The sequence below is a fragment of the Protopterus annectens genome, chromosome 7.part1 (assembly GCF_019279795.1).
Source record: "Protopterus annectens isolate FY-2018-M chromosome 7.part1, PAN1.0, whole genome shotgun sequence".
NCBI classification, from domain to species: Eukaryota; Metazoa; Chordata; order Ceratodontiformes; family Protopteridae; genus Protopterus; species Protopterus annectens.
This window is the reverse complement of record NC_056740.1, coordinates 95452488-95469587: the sequence shown is the minus strand read 5'-3', so window position 1 is coordinate 95469587 and position 17100 is coordinate 95452488. Positions and strand designations below refer to the sequence as shown.

The 17100-nt window shown below is 38.1% G+C and overlaps 1 protein-coding gene across 1 annotated transcript in view; it reads right to left on the bottom strand.

Moving 5' to 3' along the window:
• Positions 1 to 17100, bottom strand: part of CHRNA7 (cholinergic receptor nicotinic alpha 7 subunit) — a 1595735-nt gene that overhangs the window by 150402 nt on the left and 1428233 nt on the right. The window contains exon 9 of the mRNA XM_044078574.1: positions 6231 to 6340. Within this exon, the coding sequence (XP_043934509.1) occupies positions 6231 to 6340 (110 nt within the window). The remainder of the gene's footprint in view (positions 1 to 6230; positions 6341 to 17100) is intronic.

Genomic DNA, 17100 nt, shown 5'->3' with positions numbered 1-17100 from the left:
AATGGAAGGCAAGGAGAGTCAGACCCTACATGTCTTGAGGGTACACCTAGATCACCATAGAGGAGTCTATTAGACACCAGCTATAGCAGAAGAGATGCCAGTCTGTCTGGATAGCTGAGTGCCTTGAAGTGATTGATCTTTTTAGCTAATAATCTGTGATTGATATGTTTGGGTAAATACACACTAAATAGGCATTATATTCAATTATGTGTTTGATGACTGATGAGGAGATGTCTTTAGAAATTAAATGAGACAGACTGAAGGCTTTCTGAACCACTGCAGAGACAAGATGTTGAAATAATATAGAAATGCTACAGGAATGTCAGTAAGAATTCCTAGACTCATTACACTGGAGTCTAATAAGAGGGTGTATCATTTATATGGTACGATGGGCAAGTGCATTGTTTACCAAATGAACTATACTACATTTTTCACATTTAATTTGAGACTATTCTCCTTCCACTAATTACTAACATAGACTAACTCATGTTAGAGGAATAATAAGTCAGTGGAAGATTGAATAACAACATCCAATTCACAGTTGTCTGCAAATGTAAATAATGATAAGCTATGTGTGCTAGGGTGAACACCTGAGTAGTAGATGGCAAATCAGAATGGGTCCAGCACTGAGCCAAAGTGGTATACAATTGATATATATATATATATATATATATATATATATATATATATATATATATTTTTTTTTTTTTTTTGCTTTCTGAAGTAGCACATTTGAGTCTAACAATGTGCTTTGCGTCAGACAACCAGATAGCTATCTATCACACAATGTATGGATTTGTATTCAAGTTTACAAGTCTGTCAATAATAGCTGCATGAGGAATAGTGTCCAAGGCTTTGGCCAGATCTAGATATGCTGTGTATCCAACATAACTGCAATTCGATGCTTCAATGATTTTTTCAAAGAAATTAAAAGGTTGAAGTGCCAGGACCTGCCAAATTGATGATTTTTCATGGATAACAGATTTTCAGTGCTTAGATTAATGAGATCTGGGGTATAATATCTTCCATAGCTTTATCTACGGCACTAGTGAGCCTAATGGCTGTATAGCTACCAGGATTCCTACTAGTGCTACTAATGTGTAGTGATATTGCATTGGCTGTTTTCCAGGATTTAGGATCAGAATCAGTGGCGAGGTTTAGATCGAAGAGGTCAAGCACAGCTCAGTTCTTGTCTTTATTCGAGCGTTCTTGCATAGACATCTCATTGCATTATGCTTCTTCCCCATAAGAGCTGTACAAGTGTTACAATCTTCTCCGTGCACTGGTTTCAAAAGTTTCTGTTGCCACAACCCTCAATGCATCTCATGCTTTGCTTCACACCGCTCATTATCAACTCTAAATGTTTTCCATTATGTGTTCTCTATTCAGCTGTGAAGTCATATACAAGTACCATTGAGAAGCCTGAACCACTTCCTGCTAACTAGGAAATGTATTGATACCAGTCAGAAACAATACTGGGAATAAAGCCAAAGAAAATATACAAAATATCTGCTTTTTCTGTCTGGGCATGAAGAACTGTGACTGTAGTACAAATTGAATAATCATGACTAAAAATGCTCTTAACACTGACTTTATACACTTTTCCTTGCCTTCATAACCGAGACAAAATTTGACTTTTAACTTTATAGATCTCAGATTATACGGGTATATGTCTTTGTTGTTTCTTCACAGATCCACAAAGAGTTAACACATATAGCTTATGGGTCCATTCCACTTTAATTTTTGTAATGTGTAACCTAGTCCAATTAGCTTACACTGAACATACAAAATACATTCCATTCCTTCTGTTCCTTCATGCACCGATAATTCATGCATGCTTTCTATAGGTTTGATCTTATCAAGAAGACATCACACTTGTCCTTCAGAGCAATGTCTTCACAACTTCACAAAGATGCCTGTATATGAGTTCATCTCATCTGTCTTCTCTGACTCACTCACAATTTGCTCTGGAACATATTCTGCCAACTACGTACCAGATCTTGATTTCACTTTGTAATATCACTTCAGTGACTATCAGAAGAGCATCTACTATCATCACCTCATACAAATCCATTTGCTTTGAGTCTGGTGATCCATTTTTCTGTCACCACAAATCATCTTAATTTACCTTTCCATTAACACACTCAGTTTCTTCACATGCTTGCTTTTTTTGTTTTAGTTTGTCTCCTAGATGGGGCAGTTGCAGTGGTGCAGTGGTTAGCATTGCCACCTCACAGCAAGAGGTTCTCCGGTTCGATCCTCAGCTGGGGTGCCTTCTGTGCGGAGTCTGCATGTCCTCCCTGTGGTCAAGTGGGTTTTCTCTGGGTGCTCCGGTTTCCTCCCACATCCCAAAGACATGCTGTAGGTGGATTGGGCACTCCAAATTGGCCCTAGGCATGAGGGTGTGCCTTCTGTGGAAGGTTGGGCACCAGGCTGGCAACTCAACACCATAAAACTCCACTGCCAATCATGAGTGGACAGGTGATCCACTGTGGTGACCCCTAACCTAGAAAAGCCAAAAGAAGAAGAAGAAATTTGTCTCCTAGATCAAATTAAATAAAGTTACTTTGTACTGCTAAAGCAGGCCACACAACTGTTTAGACAAGTTTTATTTTTAGTTCATATGTTTATAGGTAGTCGAGGTATGCAGCATTGGAGACCATTAAGGAACGTATCCCAAATTTCTAGTTGCCAGGTCACACAGAAGGCAAATTAAAGCTGTGGGAATCACAAGATGTAGCTTGTCAATAGCTCATACTTAAAGCCTATGTGTTAACTAAATGGTATATAAACTACCATTAGCCCATTTACTCAAACTTCATTAACTACTTATTCTCCCAGTGGGTGGTATCCCTGTGATATCTGTGTTTATTACATGAACATTTGTAAAAGTAGATTTTTATCTCAGTTAATACTTATAGAACCTATGAGGTATAACATTTAACTGCTCACAACACTGACAGGATTGTTTCTATAGCTGTATGTGCCTGTGGTAGGTTTTATGTAAGTTAGATATTATAGCAATAACCCACGCCTGGGTGTGGGTAATGCTAAATTTACCCACGGTTGGCGTGGTTTGGTCCCGGCGAAGCCCGAGGACCAAACAAAGCCAACCGTGGGTAAATTTAGCATTACCCACACCCAGAAGTGGTTATTGCTATTATACCATGACATTATTTAAGAAAAGAAACTGTTACTTTTCTTAAATAATGGCATAGTATAATGCCTGTTTACTGCCCTTCCGCAGATGTCTGGCATCCGGCAGTTCTGATGTACTGCGCCTGCGCAGTACACCAGAGTTGGGCAAAAGCAACGGAGAAAGCAAGATCTCCGTTGCTTTTATCTCGCTATGTTAAATGAGTTTAACATAGCGAGACAGTTTTAAAATAAGCAACGGACATCTCCGTTGCTTATTTTAAAGCTGTCTCGCTATGTTAAACCCATTTAACATAGCGAGACAGTGTTTAAAAAAAACGAGTTATACTAATGGAAAAAAGTCCGGGCCTTTTTCCATTAGTATAACTCGATTTACAACGGGCACGCTGGCCAATCAGCGTGCACGTTTTGGGGGGATCATGGTATAATAATAAATTGAAACCAGCACTTTTCATTTCACATTAGTGATATTAATTGTAAACATCAATGCAGTGTTCTATTCCATCACATGTTGTCCTGCTTTGATGCACTTTTTAATTTTATAGGCATTGGTAAACTATTGAGGAGCTCCTTGTATGATAGAGAACAAAAATGGATACTAAATCTCAGTGTGTTTATACCACATCTGACCTCAATTAATTTTGCTAAAAGTTTATTATTCTGCAGACTGAGTGTGATGTAATTGTTCCTTGTTTTTTTGGGGGGAGGGGCTTTCCATGATTGGCATGCCCGATGATAAGAAACCATCAGGACTGTATTAGATTCATGAAATTTATGATGATCATCTATTTACTTTTTGCAATAAATTTATTCATACTAAGTCTCTAATATTACTTATATGAAGTTGTGTTTCTACATATATTAACTTGTAGCAATGGAAAAAACAATCCCTTAAATTGTAAAGGACATGCTTAGAAACCAATGATATACAACTTAACTGGAGTTATATACTTCTTTTGGCTGAAATGATTCTAGAGTTCACACTCTATTCTCTTTTTAAACTATAATAAATGAAAGAAGTGTGGAAAACACTGGATTTTTTTCCATAAAGAGCGGTTGCCTTGGCGGCAGCTGATTAATGTAAAGAGGAGGCAAACTACAACAATGTAATTATAGCAAATTCTGAATGTTATGATTTCTTTGCTGAGAAATTACTTTTCATGAGATATAAATAAATGTGGTTGGAAAAAATATCACCATAAAATAATTAAGAATGAAGTGACGTGCAAAAATGTGGTTGATTAGAGAAAAAGAAAGTGAAGCTAAAGATATTTTATGCAAATGGTGCAGAAAAGAGCAAGGCAGGAACTCATGAATGATGGAGAAAAGTAGAAATGAACTGACAGTCCAACGTTCAGAAAATAATACAACAATGCAGAGAAGAAGTAACATGACAAAAATGCAGCAGGCAAACACAAAATCAAAGTATACTGCTTAGCAAATGAGTTATTATACAAAACTGTTTAAAAATATCTCTGATTTTCCTTTTTTTTTTTCATAATAAATCTTTATTGTTATATGCTTTTCATACAAAATTATAAAATACAAACTACTAACTAACACTGTAACAATCACACCAAACAATATACAATATTTACAAGAGTGCTTCCATATAAGACATTAGAAATATAAGAAAAACACAGGAATAATTAGTAAGTTTCCAATATTGAACAGTTTGATTAGACATTTCTCTCCAAATATAGCAATGATTATTACTATCTTCAATTCAAAAGTTTTATGCTAATATAATATTAAATATCTGTTCCCAAATTTTCGGATTATTGATACCCATACTATGTGAATTTAAAAGTAGTTTATGAGCTAGTATATATTACGTCGCCAACACTCTGAAGTTTTGCCATGATGTTTTAGTTGGGTCTAGCCAGTTTGAAGCTATATAAAGCTTCATTAGTAAGAAAATATTAATATGAACTATACTCTGTGATCTGGTAAGTTCCTTCGGGGGAATATGCAAAATCATAGATCAAATACTTTGGTAGCCCACTTTCTGAAGTTGAATTTTAAGGGAATTCCACAGTTTGTATACACGCTTACAGCTCCAGAACATATGAAGAAGATCAGCCGGTTGAGTGTTGCAGTATGGACATGTTGCAGAGTTTTTAGAATTAAATTTATGCAGGGCAAGGTGTGTATAATATGCATTATTCCAAATCATCAGCTGCATATATAACAGTTTTTGAAGAATGACTGATTTTCTAGTTGTACATTGTCCAAAAACAATTGCCTAAAACAATATTTCACTTACCTGTTTGATATATTAAGCATACTGTGGGTTAAAAGAACATATAACTGTTGAAAGAGTCTATACTCTGTGTAGCCATTGCTACACAGAGCTCCACTTATGTGACATATTCCTTTCAGGGTAGAAATGATTCTCTTTGGGACCCCACTGTGAGTATCAGTATTACTGAGCAATTATAAAAACTGCAAACTGGAGTTTAAAATTCTTAGACACTGTGCCAGCAGTAGCACAAAACAGAAAAGGCACCTCATTACTTTTTTTTCTTTGATTCTTTCTTTCTTTATTTTGGACAAGTGCGTTGTTCAGACATACTGTCTCCACAGGAAAAAAAAAAACTGTCAATAACATAGTTTGTGCCCTCTGTGAAAATTACTCTATATGTCTCTCCAAAAAAATAAAACTGCATATATTGAAATGTCTGGCTGTTTGCATTTGTTCTTGAATATGTCTTTTGGTACATAGGATGGCACATTCCGCTGGTCAAGTCTAAGGCTGCAAAATTTCTGTTCACTGTCACACACAGCAATATGGTAGAAATGTATAACATTTTTATACAAACTGGGACCAGATAAAGTGACTTTCTCATGCTGTCGGTACACTTATGTAAAAAAAGGACTATACACAATGTTATTCACTACTACAAACAGTAGTTATTGTTTTGCACTGAGATGAATGGTCTGTTGTAACTAGCATAGACATCCCAAAAAACTTGCTATACCTCGTACAGCTTTTATTACCTCAACTAATGTTGCAAATGTTTTGTTGAAGGTAGTATTGAATATTCTTGAGAGGTAGTTTGATTTCCACTTACCCACTTTGGCATTTTTCCTCCATTAGGATCATGGTGATGAAACTGCAGTACAAGCACTGTTACGATCACTGAGAGACCAACAATAATCATTGTGCTGGCAAAATACTGGGCTAGAAAGTGAGAACATTAACAAAATAGTTATAAGTAACCCACACAACATAGTTATATGTATGAGAGACCAACAATAATCATTGTGCTGGCAAAATACTGGGCTAGAAAGAGAGAACATTAACAAAATAGTTATATGTAACCCACACAACATAGTTATATGTAAACCACACAGGATATGTGGTACTGTACATCTTTAATGATAAGAGATAATGCATGATATATTGTAATTTTCAGAAATGCAGATTCTAGTATACATTTGGAATATCATCGTAAAGCAAGGAGATCTGCAGTTATTTAACATATAACATAACATAACCTTCTGCAATCCAGTAATTACAGCATTTTTGAACTGGATGAAGTCCAAATACTTATATTTATGTATAGCTCTACGATGTTAATGAAGCCTATCATAAGGGTGAGCAACCTGACCTACACATCAATATATGATTAGAATTTAAACTAAGACTCAGAAAAGGAGTCAATGGGTACATTTGTTTGCATTACTAAAATAAGAGAAGCTCCTATCCAAAAGGTAACCTGGGAAATCTAATTTATCAACATGGGTACCCTTCTGGACATTTGTGCGAGGATATTTCTTATTAATCTGCTCTCTTACCCTGGTAATTTAATGTTATTATGTTACTTTTAAGGACATTCTCATAATAATTTTGCTACAGTGGCTCTACTTGACAGAGACACTGAGAACTAAGGTCGGGTGGCATGATGCCAGGGTAATCCTATGGGCTAGGCTTGTAAAGGCTCCAGGACGATTAGCCTAGTACACACCTAAGAACCTATGAGTGTCTACTACAGTACCATGTTTGCTGGAACAATATGCTGCAGGAAGGCAGTCAAATACTTTCAGAGGATATCAAAATGAATTCTGCAAAGGCATACAATATGCAGAAATTTAATATACTGCAATCCTCCATTAATTAATTCTCCCCTATGTTAATGGAAGTTCTTCAGGGTACTAAAATAATCAAAACTGAAAGACAGGCCAGAAAGCATTAACTGGGTATCTCCCTGACCACTTTTATGATATCTGTATTCCCTTTAATAATTTTCCAACTACTGGTCACAAAATGTTTTATTTCATTGCAATTAAAACACATATGAAGCTCAAAACTCTTACTAAAATCAGCTCTCAAAATATGCAGGAGAGTAATGTACCTATTTGTTTCACTTCACTTGCTGCACCTTGTAATATAGTTCTACCATAATCTCAGTGTGAAAAACTACATTAATATAGCATCATTGTACATAACCGCTAGACCCTTATAAACTGTCCTCTAGAGTTGTCTTATTTCATTCTTGATAGTTGTTAACTTTCATAATATAGATAATTATTAGTGAATGAGGATTCTGATATGCTGCACTACAAAACTTGTAATTAGCTTAATTCAGAGTAATGGCTACATCGAAATAATCTACCTATAACTCTACGTTAGAGAAAAATGCAGAAACAACATGCAAGCATTTATCAGTTCAATAAATAAATAAAATTCATGTAAATCAGTTCTCCATACAAATAAATAAATAAACCATCTGAAACATTTATAAAAACATACTTTTTAAAATACACAAGTAGTATATAGATCTTATTTTTCCTAATGATTAATATTAGGTTAGTAAAAGCTAGGTCTTCCGTGACATCCATAAAATCTCATTTTTGTGTGATGAAATAAAGCACCATTGAATTTAAAGATAACAATACACTGAATAATACACAAGTGGAGTTAATTCTTGTGTTACTACAGTCTACATTAATGCATAGAATCTGTCTGATATATTCAATACTGAATAGCTGAGGAATTTGTGTATAAAGCAAATCAGCGTCTACAATACATAAAAATATTTCAGTGCAATCAAAGATGTACTGTCTCAGTATATCTAATAAATTCAAATAATCATTAATAACCATTCCCACAAGAGGGGAAAACATACTGGACCTGATCATCACCAACATGGGGACTCTATGCTCCAGACCAGAAGTGTATCCCTCACTGGTAAGATCAGACCATAAACTAATCTCACTGGATATTCACATCCCGAACCCACACCCTGCACAGAAAACCACAGTGAAAAACTTCTCTAAAGCAAATTTCACACTCCTCAAAACCGAGGTGGAATCCTTCAAAGCCCCCGGGCCTGTGGAAAATACGGTCCAGACTGCAGAATCCTTTATAAACTCATTCTATGAACACCTTCAGGAATGCATGGATCATGCAATCCCAAATAAAACCAAGACCCAATACTCCAAAGGCAGACGTCCTGTCTGGTGGACACCAGCCATAAACAAACTATACAATAGAAGGAGGAAGCTACTACATGATAGAGCAAAATCCCAAAAAGGGAAGGCATCTCTGATCAGTATTAGCAAAAAACTGCGGGCACTCATAAAATCGTCTAAGGCCAGTTTCAAGAGAAAAATTGCACAGGACACTAAGGAAAATCACAAGACTTTCTTTAGTTATGTTAGGAACCTGGGTGGGAATTCCCAGATATGCTCAGAATTAGTCCAAAATGACAAAAAATACACCGAACCCACAGACATTGCCAACGTCCTGGCTGACAGGTTCAGTGCAAACTCCCCCCCCCCACCAAAAGGGCAAATATCTATCCCAGCAGAGTGCTGCCCCCCCTGACATCTCAGATGCTCAGGTAAGAGCTGCCTTCTCCGAAGCAAAAAACACAGCATCAATGGGACCAGACGATGTCCCGAGCTGCGTCCTACATGAACTCCAAGAAGAGCTAAACCCAAACATAAAACTACTGTTCAATCTCAGCCTTACTACAGGATATGTACCCAAAGAGTGGCGTACAGCAACAGTGGTCCCTCTCCACAAAGGTGGTGCCTCAACGGATCCCGGAAACTATCACCCCATAAGCCTGACTAGCTTGGTCTACAAAGCTATGGAAAGAATCATCATGGACCTCATAAATAAAGATATTGGGGACCTACAGACACTGGATCCTACCCAGTTTGGCTTTGTTAAGGGCAGATCCTGCCTCTTAAACCTGGTCAATTTCTTTGAAACAGTCACCAAGGCCATTGACGAGGGGAAGGTGGTCCACACAGCCTACCTGGACCTCGCAAAAGCCTTTGATACAATACCCCACTCGGGCATTATAGATAAGCTCACCAGCTTAAATATAAACCCCTATGTCACTAGATGGGTTGCAAACTGGCTCAAGGACAGAACCCACATGGTTAGAATTGCTGGAGCCATGTCAGACTCCAAACCAGTTACAAGTGGCGTCCCACAAGGCTCAGTCCTGGGACCTATCTTGTTCAGTTTATATTTCTCGGAGGTACAGGCCAACATGGAAGGACTGTGGCTGACCAAGTTCGCAGATGACTGCAAACTGGGCACCATAATCGATTCTCCAGCCGACACAAGCATCCTCCAAAAGGCCCTCATAGAAACAGACAACTGGTGCCAGAGCCATGGCCTCAAGCTAAACGCAAAAAAGTGTATAGTCATCCCCTTTGGCAAAAACAAAGTGCCCACAAATTACCACATAGGTGGTAATCCATTAAGTACAGAAGAAGTAATTAGGGACTTGGGGACCCAAGTGGATAGCAATCTCTCATTTGACAACCACGTGGCCATAGTGGTTAGAAAAACATTGTATATAGCCTACCTAATCATGAAGGGATTCACATCTAGATCAGGGGAGGTCATCGTGCCTCTTTACTCATCCCTCATCAGGCCCATAATTGAGTACAATGCCCCTTTTGGGATGTACCTTACCAGACACCTGCAGCAACTGGAAAGACCCCAAAAGTACCTCACCAAGAGGATCAAAGGGCTCAGACAGATGCCATATGCTGTCCGGTTTAAGAAACTCCAGCTCTACTCAGTGGCATACCACCTGCTCAGAGGCGATCTGTGCCTGACGTATAAAGCCATGTCCAACCCAGAATTAATGGACATGCTGCACCTCAGAAAATCCAAATCCCATCGATCTACGCGCTCGAGAGACTTGAACCTCAGCACTGAAATAAATAGGACATGCTGGAGGGACAGATTCATAACCCAGAGGCTCCCTTCACTCTGGAATAAAATCCCATTCCAGGTTAGGCAGAGTCCCTCATTGACTCTCTTCAAGAGGAATCTTGATGAGTGAATGGGAGATCGTAGGTTTACCCCGGGTATCACTTCTGTGTCACTGTTAGACAGAGGCACAGTATACTAACCTCGAAAAAGGGCATAGCAAAATTAATTTAAAATGGGTGGCGAAAGCCAAACACACTCTGGCTAGGCTTATAAATGCCCTAGGGCAGATAGCCTAGTATGAACCGATGAACCTATGAACCTATAATAAAAGATCTAGAGATGTCTGTGCAAATGTGTTTAGCACTTTTTTCCAAATATAGTGAAATAAACTAAATTTTTGAACCTCTATTAATTCCAGTAGGCCTAAAAGGAGGATGGCTCACATCTTTATGCATCTTTAGCACTGCAAATTGGGTGATCAGTGCATACTAAGATTATACATTCCCCATTCCAAAGGAGGGATGGGCCTCCTTGAAATTGATTACATGTATAGATCTGTAGTCATGGGACTCCACTCATACCTGCTGGCCTCCCAAGACCCTGATGCAGTGAAAGTTTTAAAGCATGAAGAAAAAAAAATCTAAGATGACGTCCCTGCTTAGTCTAGCAGAAGCATATCGACATCAAGAAAGAATGGAAATCAAACCCCAAGTAGATAAAAATCAGGCAGCAACTGAATGTGCCAAAAAAAAAATAAAGCATATAAGGTGAAGGACCAGATTAGAAGGCAAGAAATGTGAAAAATGCATAAATATAATTGCAACTATAGAAACTTCTGGAAGAACTTCATGCTGATCAGGAATGAATGGAGGAATAATTAAAGAGAGGTGAATTCAAACCAAGAGATGAAAGGTTAATATTGGAGGCACACGATAGTGGGCTACGTACAAGTTGGTTTACAAAGTCAATTGAATATGTGGGAGAAACAGGCAAATGTAGGTTTTGTAAAACAGAATTGGAAACAGTTGCACACCTCATTGCTGGTTTTGACATACTAATGGCAGAAGGAATGTATACTGAAAGGGATAGTAATGTGGCAAGAGTGTTGCCCTGGGGATTGTGCAAACATTATGGTATTTTTTTTTTTTTTAAACAGGTTTATTGTTTTAACATATAAGAGAAATATCATAACAATTTTATACAAGTAATTAAAAATAGGTATTATTATAATATTCAACAAAACAACTAAAGTATTTACAAAGACATCCACTACAATCAGATCAATTAATTAAACTAAAATACCATGCTATTGAAATTAAAATTTTTTTAACAAATTTTGTAAATTATCCCATACAATAAAATAAGATATTTTTCTGTTTGTTCTAGTCCTAATTGTGTTTATTTCCATATGGCACACTATATTCATAACATTTTTAAATTCATTGAACGAAGGAGGTGTATCTGAAATCCAATTTCTAGTTATTATTTTCCTAGCCACTGCTAGAATAGACCATAACAAGGGAAGCTTAACCTTTTTAACACTTTGAGGTACAGATGTGTTGAATAATATAAGAGATTTAGAAATAATGAAATTATCTGTAAAAAGAGCCTGCAAAAATTCATTAATTGACTTCCAGTATTCTTTCAATTTTATACAGTCATAAAACATATGAGCCCAGTCAGCATTAATTTCTACATTACATCTCTTACATAGATTATCTTTATTATTTATTTTATTCATCATCAAAGGTGTATAAGGAGATCTATGTAAAAATGTCCATGTATAAAGTCTCCAGACAATGGAAGATGTAGTTCTATAAGCAGATTCCAATATATATTGTTTATCTTGTTGATTTGGTGGGCCCCATTAATAAAAGTGAAATAATTCCAGTATGAATCTACACTGTAAAAAGTTTCTTGTCTGATAACTTTATGTATGTATGAAAGTTTACCTTTATCAGAAACTTTATGTTGTAAATTTAATATCAAGTAATCAATCAGTGTTGGAATAGATTCTTTAACAGTTATAGACATTAAATCTATTTTATTAATGAGATGTTGTCTAAAGGTCTGAACCTCTAACCAGCAAGTTTCTCTTAGATCAAATTCTTGTTTTAAGAAATCTAGATTTTTAACTTTATTATCAGATATCAACTGATACCAGTACTTTAGATCATTATCTATAGCTAAATGAGTTCCTTCAGAAGTAGATGACAAAAGCATACCCTGAGTATACATTATAGGAAATACAATAAAATTCCATTCCCTATACTTAGGGTGCATGAATATAAAGTTACGATAACTAATAATAATATTTAATGGGTAACAAACCATATGTTTAGGTGTAATAGGTGAAGTACAAAATTCCTTTAGTAACCATAACATGGAGTTATTTACAATCATATTTTTATGTGTTAAGGAGATTTTCATGGTGTATACTAATTAGCTCCCAATAATCTTTCCATTTTGTGACATATGACTGATCTATTAATAAAGTAATAACTTTTACAATAGAAGAGATAGTATATAAATTAAAGTCTGGAAAAGAAATACCCCTTGAGACCAGCTATTAGTATGTTTCTTTAATGCAATCCTAGGTCTATTAGGTGCCCATAAGAAATTTAACATTAGTGTGTTCAGTTTCTTGATAATTATTTTGTAGGTGGAAGTATTATTGATTGTATTAAGTATAAAATCTTGGGGAATATTATCATTTTAATAATTGGAAGTGTGTCCTCCGTAGTAAAAAAGCATATTATTCCAGGTATTAAAAAGATTTTGTATATTAAGAAAACAGGTATTATAATTATTATATATAATACATTTAATATCTTTAGATAGTATTATACCTAAATAAGTTATCTGACCTGAATTGGGTACATATTTAGTAAAATCACTAATGAGAATATTTTTCGTATATATAGGTAGTATTTTAGTTTTTCTTCATTGAATATTAAACCAGAAATACTTTTAAAATTCATCATGTTATCAAATAGAGACTGTATAGAAGAATTAGATCCTGCTGATGTAATTAGAACAACATCTGCAAAAGTTGAATTTTGGATGTTGTATTTTCATCTATTTCAAAACCCTCTATGTCAGTACTGTTTCTGATCAAATTAGCCCAAGGCTCCATTACTAAAGTGAATAATAGTGGAGAAAGTGGACATCCTTATTTTGTACCTTTAAGAATGGGTATTTTTGTGAAACATATGTTCCTACCTTAATATAAGCCAACGTTCCTTTGTATAAATGTTCAATTAGATTTACAAATGCATCCGAGAAGTTTGTGCACTTCATTAAGGTAAACAGATAGTCCCAACTTACTGAATCAAATGCTGAACTTATATCAAGACTAATAAGTGTTAAATCTTTCTTTTTCCTATTTGCAAAATCTATTAATGTTAAAGTTCTTCTTATATTATTAAAAGTATTTCTATTTACAATGAAGCCTGTCTGATCTATATCTATAATGCCGGAATGATTGTCTTCAATCTATCAGCAAAGATATTCATAAACATTTTATAATCAACATTAAGTAATGAGATGGGCCGATATGAAGAACATCTAGTTGGATCTTTATTAGGTTTTAAAATTGGCGAAATAAATGTATATTGCCAAGATGGGGAGTTATTAACTCAGTTTGGGCCAAAATAAAAACCTTATGTATTAATGAATATGTATTTTTAGAAAGGATTTTATATATCTCTGGTATAATACCATCATTACCCGGTGCTTTGTTTGATTTAAGCTTATTTATTTGTGTAATAACTTCTGTATATGAAATACTCTTGTCCAATAGTTTAATCTGTTGTTTATTAAGCTTTTTATTCATATTTGTGGTTATAAACTCCTTTATTTTATCTTTAGGTTCCATGTTAATATTATTATGGTTAATTTTGTGAAAGTGATTTCTAAATTCATCTAGTATTTCTGGGATACTAGTAACATTCTTCTTTTTCCTTAGAGAAAAGATTTCTTTGATATGGTTTTGTTTATTCAACCTTTTTGTTTTATTTTTAAGTCTATGTAAGTATTTGGGGCTTATTGAAAAAGACATACCCCGGGATTCATGAACCTTGCGCCAGGCGCCAGCATAGCGTCGGCGTTATAACGCCAAATATGGCTGCTTAGCGATTCAGGTATGAATGAATTCCACGTGCACTACCGGCGCCGGACCGTCGCCCGGCGTAGGTATGCAAAACACACTGTGTGCGGTATTGCACCATGCAAATGAGGGCAAATAGCGATCCACGGTGGCGCAGGTGTAGCGTAGACACGGCAATGTAAACCAAAAACGGTTTACATTTACCCAAACATACCGGAGGAGTAACGGAAGGCTGTCAAAGTCAGGTATCATATAGGTGCAATATGCCAATGTGGAAAGGCACCGAGAATGTCCAAAGAAAATATGCACAAAATGTAAAAAATGACATAAATGGCACGTACGTAGAAAGAACAGCAGACCCCCGGGATATGTGCACAGAAGTTGTAAAGCAATGAAATAATATGACAATGTCCGAAAAGAGCATTAGAACACAAATCAGCTGCACAGCCACCACACACCATAGTATGTATGTAAAGCTGCAACCCCAGCGCAATGGTTGTCAAGGAGTGGTGGCGGTGTCCGGCGCCGTAACCAGGTATTAGTAGTCAATTCCATGCAAATGAGGCAGATTATAGTGAATCGCAAAAACGGCGCCGGCGTAAGGATGGAGCAAGCGGCGTAGCGGTACTACACCGAGGAGTGGCCTACACGAGATACATGTCAACCACAGAGGGGTGTGCCACTGTAGGAGGAAGGATATTGGAGGACAGCAAATCTGGGCTGTACAATGCACATCACAGCATCAGGACTGGCGTGTTAGGAAATAGATGCGCTGACAGTACAGAATGCGCGTACAAATGCATGTGCACGAGGATGACTACGTTCCCGAAACCAGTCATGTGACGGCCTCACCGGCAACAACCAGGGATATAGGAAGGTAATGCGGAGAATACGAGGAAATGCGGAAGCAGTGTAAATGTATCCGTAACGAGCAATTAACACCAATCAATGCAGGAAGGGCAAACGCCGGCAGCTGATAAGTCTGCATGCAGACTCCTGCAGAACGGGAAAGGGGAGGCATATGACAGCAAAGATAATAGGGGATGTAGTAGAAATGCAAAGAGCAAAGAACCGAAATAGCACAGCCAAGTACAGAGGTAGCATAACTGCGGCTGCAGGTAAAATGCATCATATGCCATGTGCCTGCAGGATGCAGTAATGTAAGATGCTAGGCGAAGGCAATGCAGGCAACTGTAATGTAACACTACAGGCAGTACCGTTGCAGCTGCAAGCGTAAAACCACGTAATTAATCCATGGATAGGGCCGCACAGACACACCCAATGACTTCACCGGGTATACAGCACAACAGTAATAAATGTGAATGCGCACAACACACAGCGCGATTTCCCAAACGCCGCACCGTAGGGTGTAAACAGACGGGGAACTTTTAACATGTATATGCTGGGTGCCGCCGTGGCCGTGATGCATAGGTATGTGGCAGAGACAGACGGAGTTGCGGAGGGTGGTGCCGACAACTACCGTAGGCCTCACAGGAGAAGGAGAGTGTTCAGACCAAGGGTGACCTACCAGGGGGTGCGAGACCTGGAGATAGTAGAGCGCTACAGGGTGGACAGGGACACGTTACAGCAAATAGTGGAGCTGTGCCGGCCGCCTGAGATCAAGAGACAACAGAGGGGAGCCCATCCCAGTGGACACAAAGGTATGTGTGAGCTTGCGAATACTGGCTACAGGTACCTTTCAAAGGCCCACCGGGGACATAATGGGCATCTCACAGGCATCAGCATCCAGGGTACTACACCAGTTCCTGGATGCCATGTTACCACATGCCCATGAGCACATAAAGTTCCCCACATCTCAGGAGGAGTTGGCTAGCAATATCCGCCCCTTCCACCGTGTGGCACAATACCGGAGGTCCTGGGTGCGATAGACTGTACGCACATAGAAATCAAGTCACCACCTGGGGAGCAGGGTAGACGCTACATAAACCGCAAGGGATACCCCTCCATCAATTGCCAGGTCGTGTGCCGGCAGCCCTGGAAGCTACCACGACTCCCATATCTGGCATGCCTCACAGCTGTATCAGGTATTCGCCAGTGGGGACATCACACAAGGTCACCTTGTGTTGGATGCTGGCTATGCACTGGAGCCGTGGTTGATGACACCCATCAGAAATGCACACACACACATGCAAGAACGCCATAATGAGGCACACGCACAAACGAGAATAATCATAGAGCGTGTGTTCGGGATGTTGAAATCACGGTTCCAGTGCTTGGATACATCCGGTGGAGCCTTGCAGTACTCTCCAGGCACAAGTGCCCACATATTCATAGTATGTTGTATGCTACACAATATGATTCTGTGGAAACAGCTGCTGCAGGGACATAATGCCGGAGGGCCACCAAGCCCGCCACAACTGCCAGGGCAAGCACAGGCACAGGGCGTGCGGCGCCACGGACACACTGAGCCAGCCCCAGTAGGTAGACAGAGGCGTACCCAATATGCCTACGCCCTGGCAAAGAGGGAACGCATAGCACATACTCTGACAGTGTAGGCCCCATGGACTGACACCTCCTGACCTGCACACACAGTAAAATGGACGCCACACAAACATGTCCGCCCGTAATGTGTACCGTATGTGCGGACGTATGTGTGACTCCAACAAAGGCACTGCCAAACACTGGG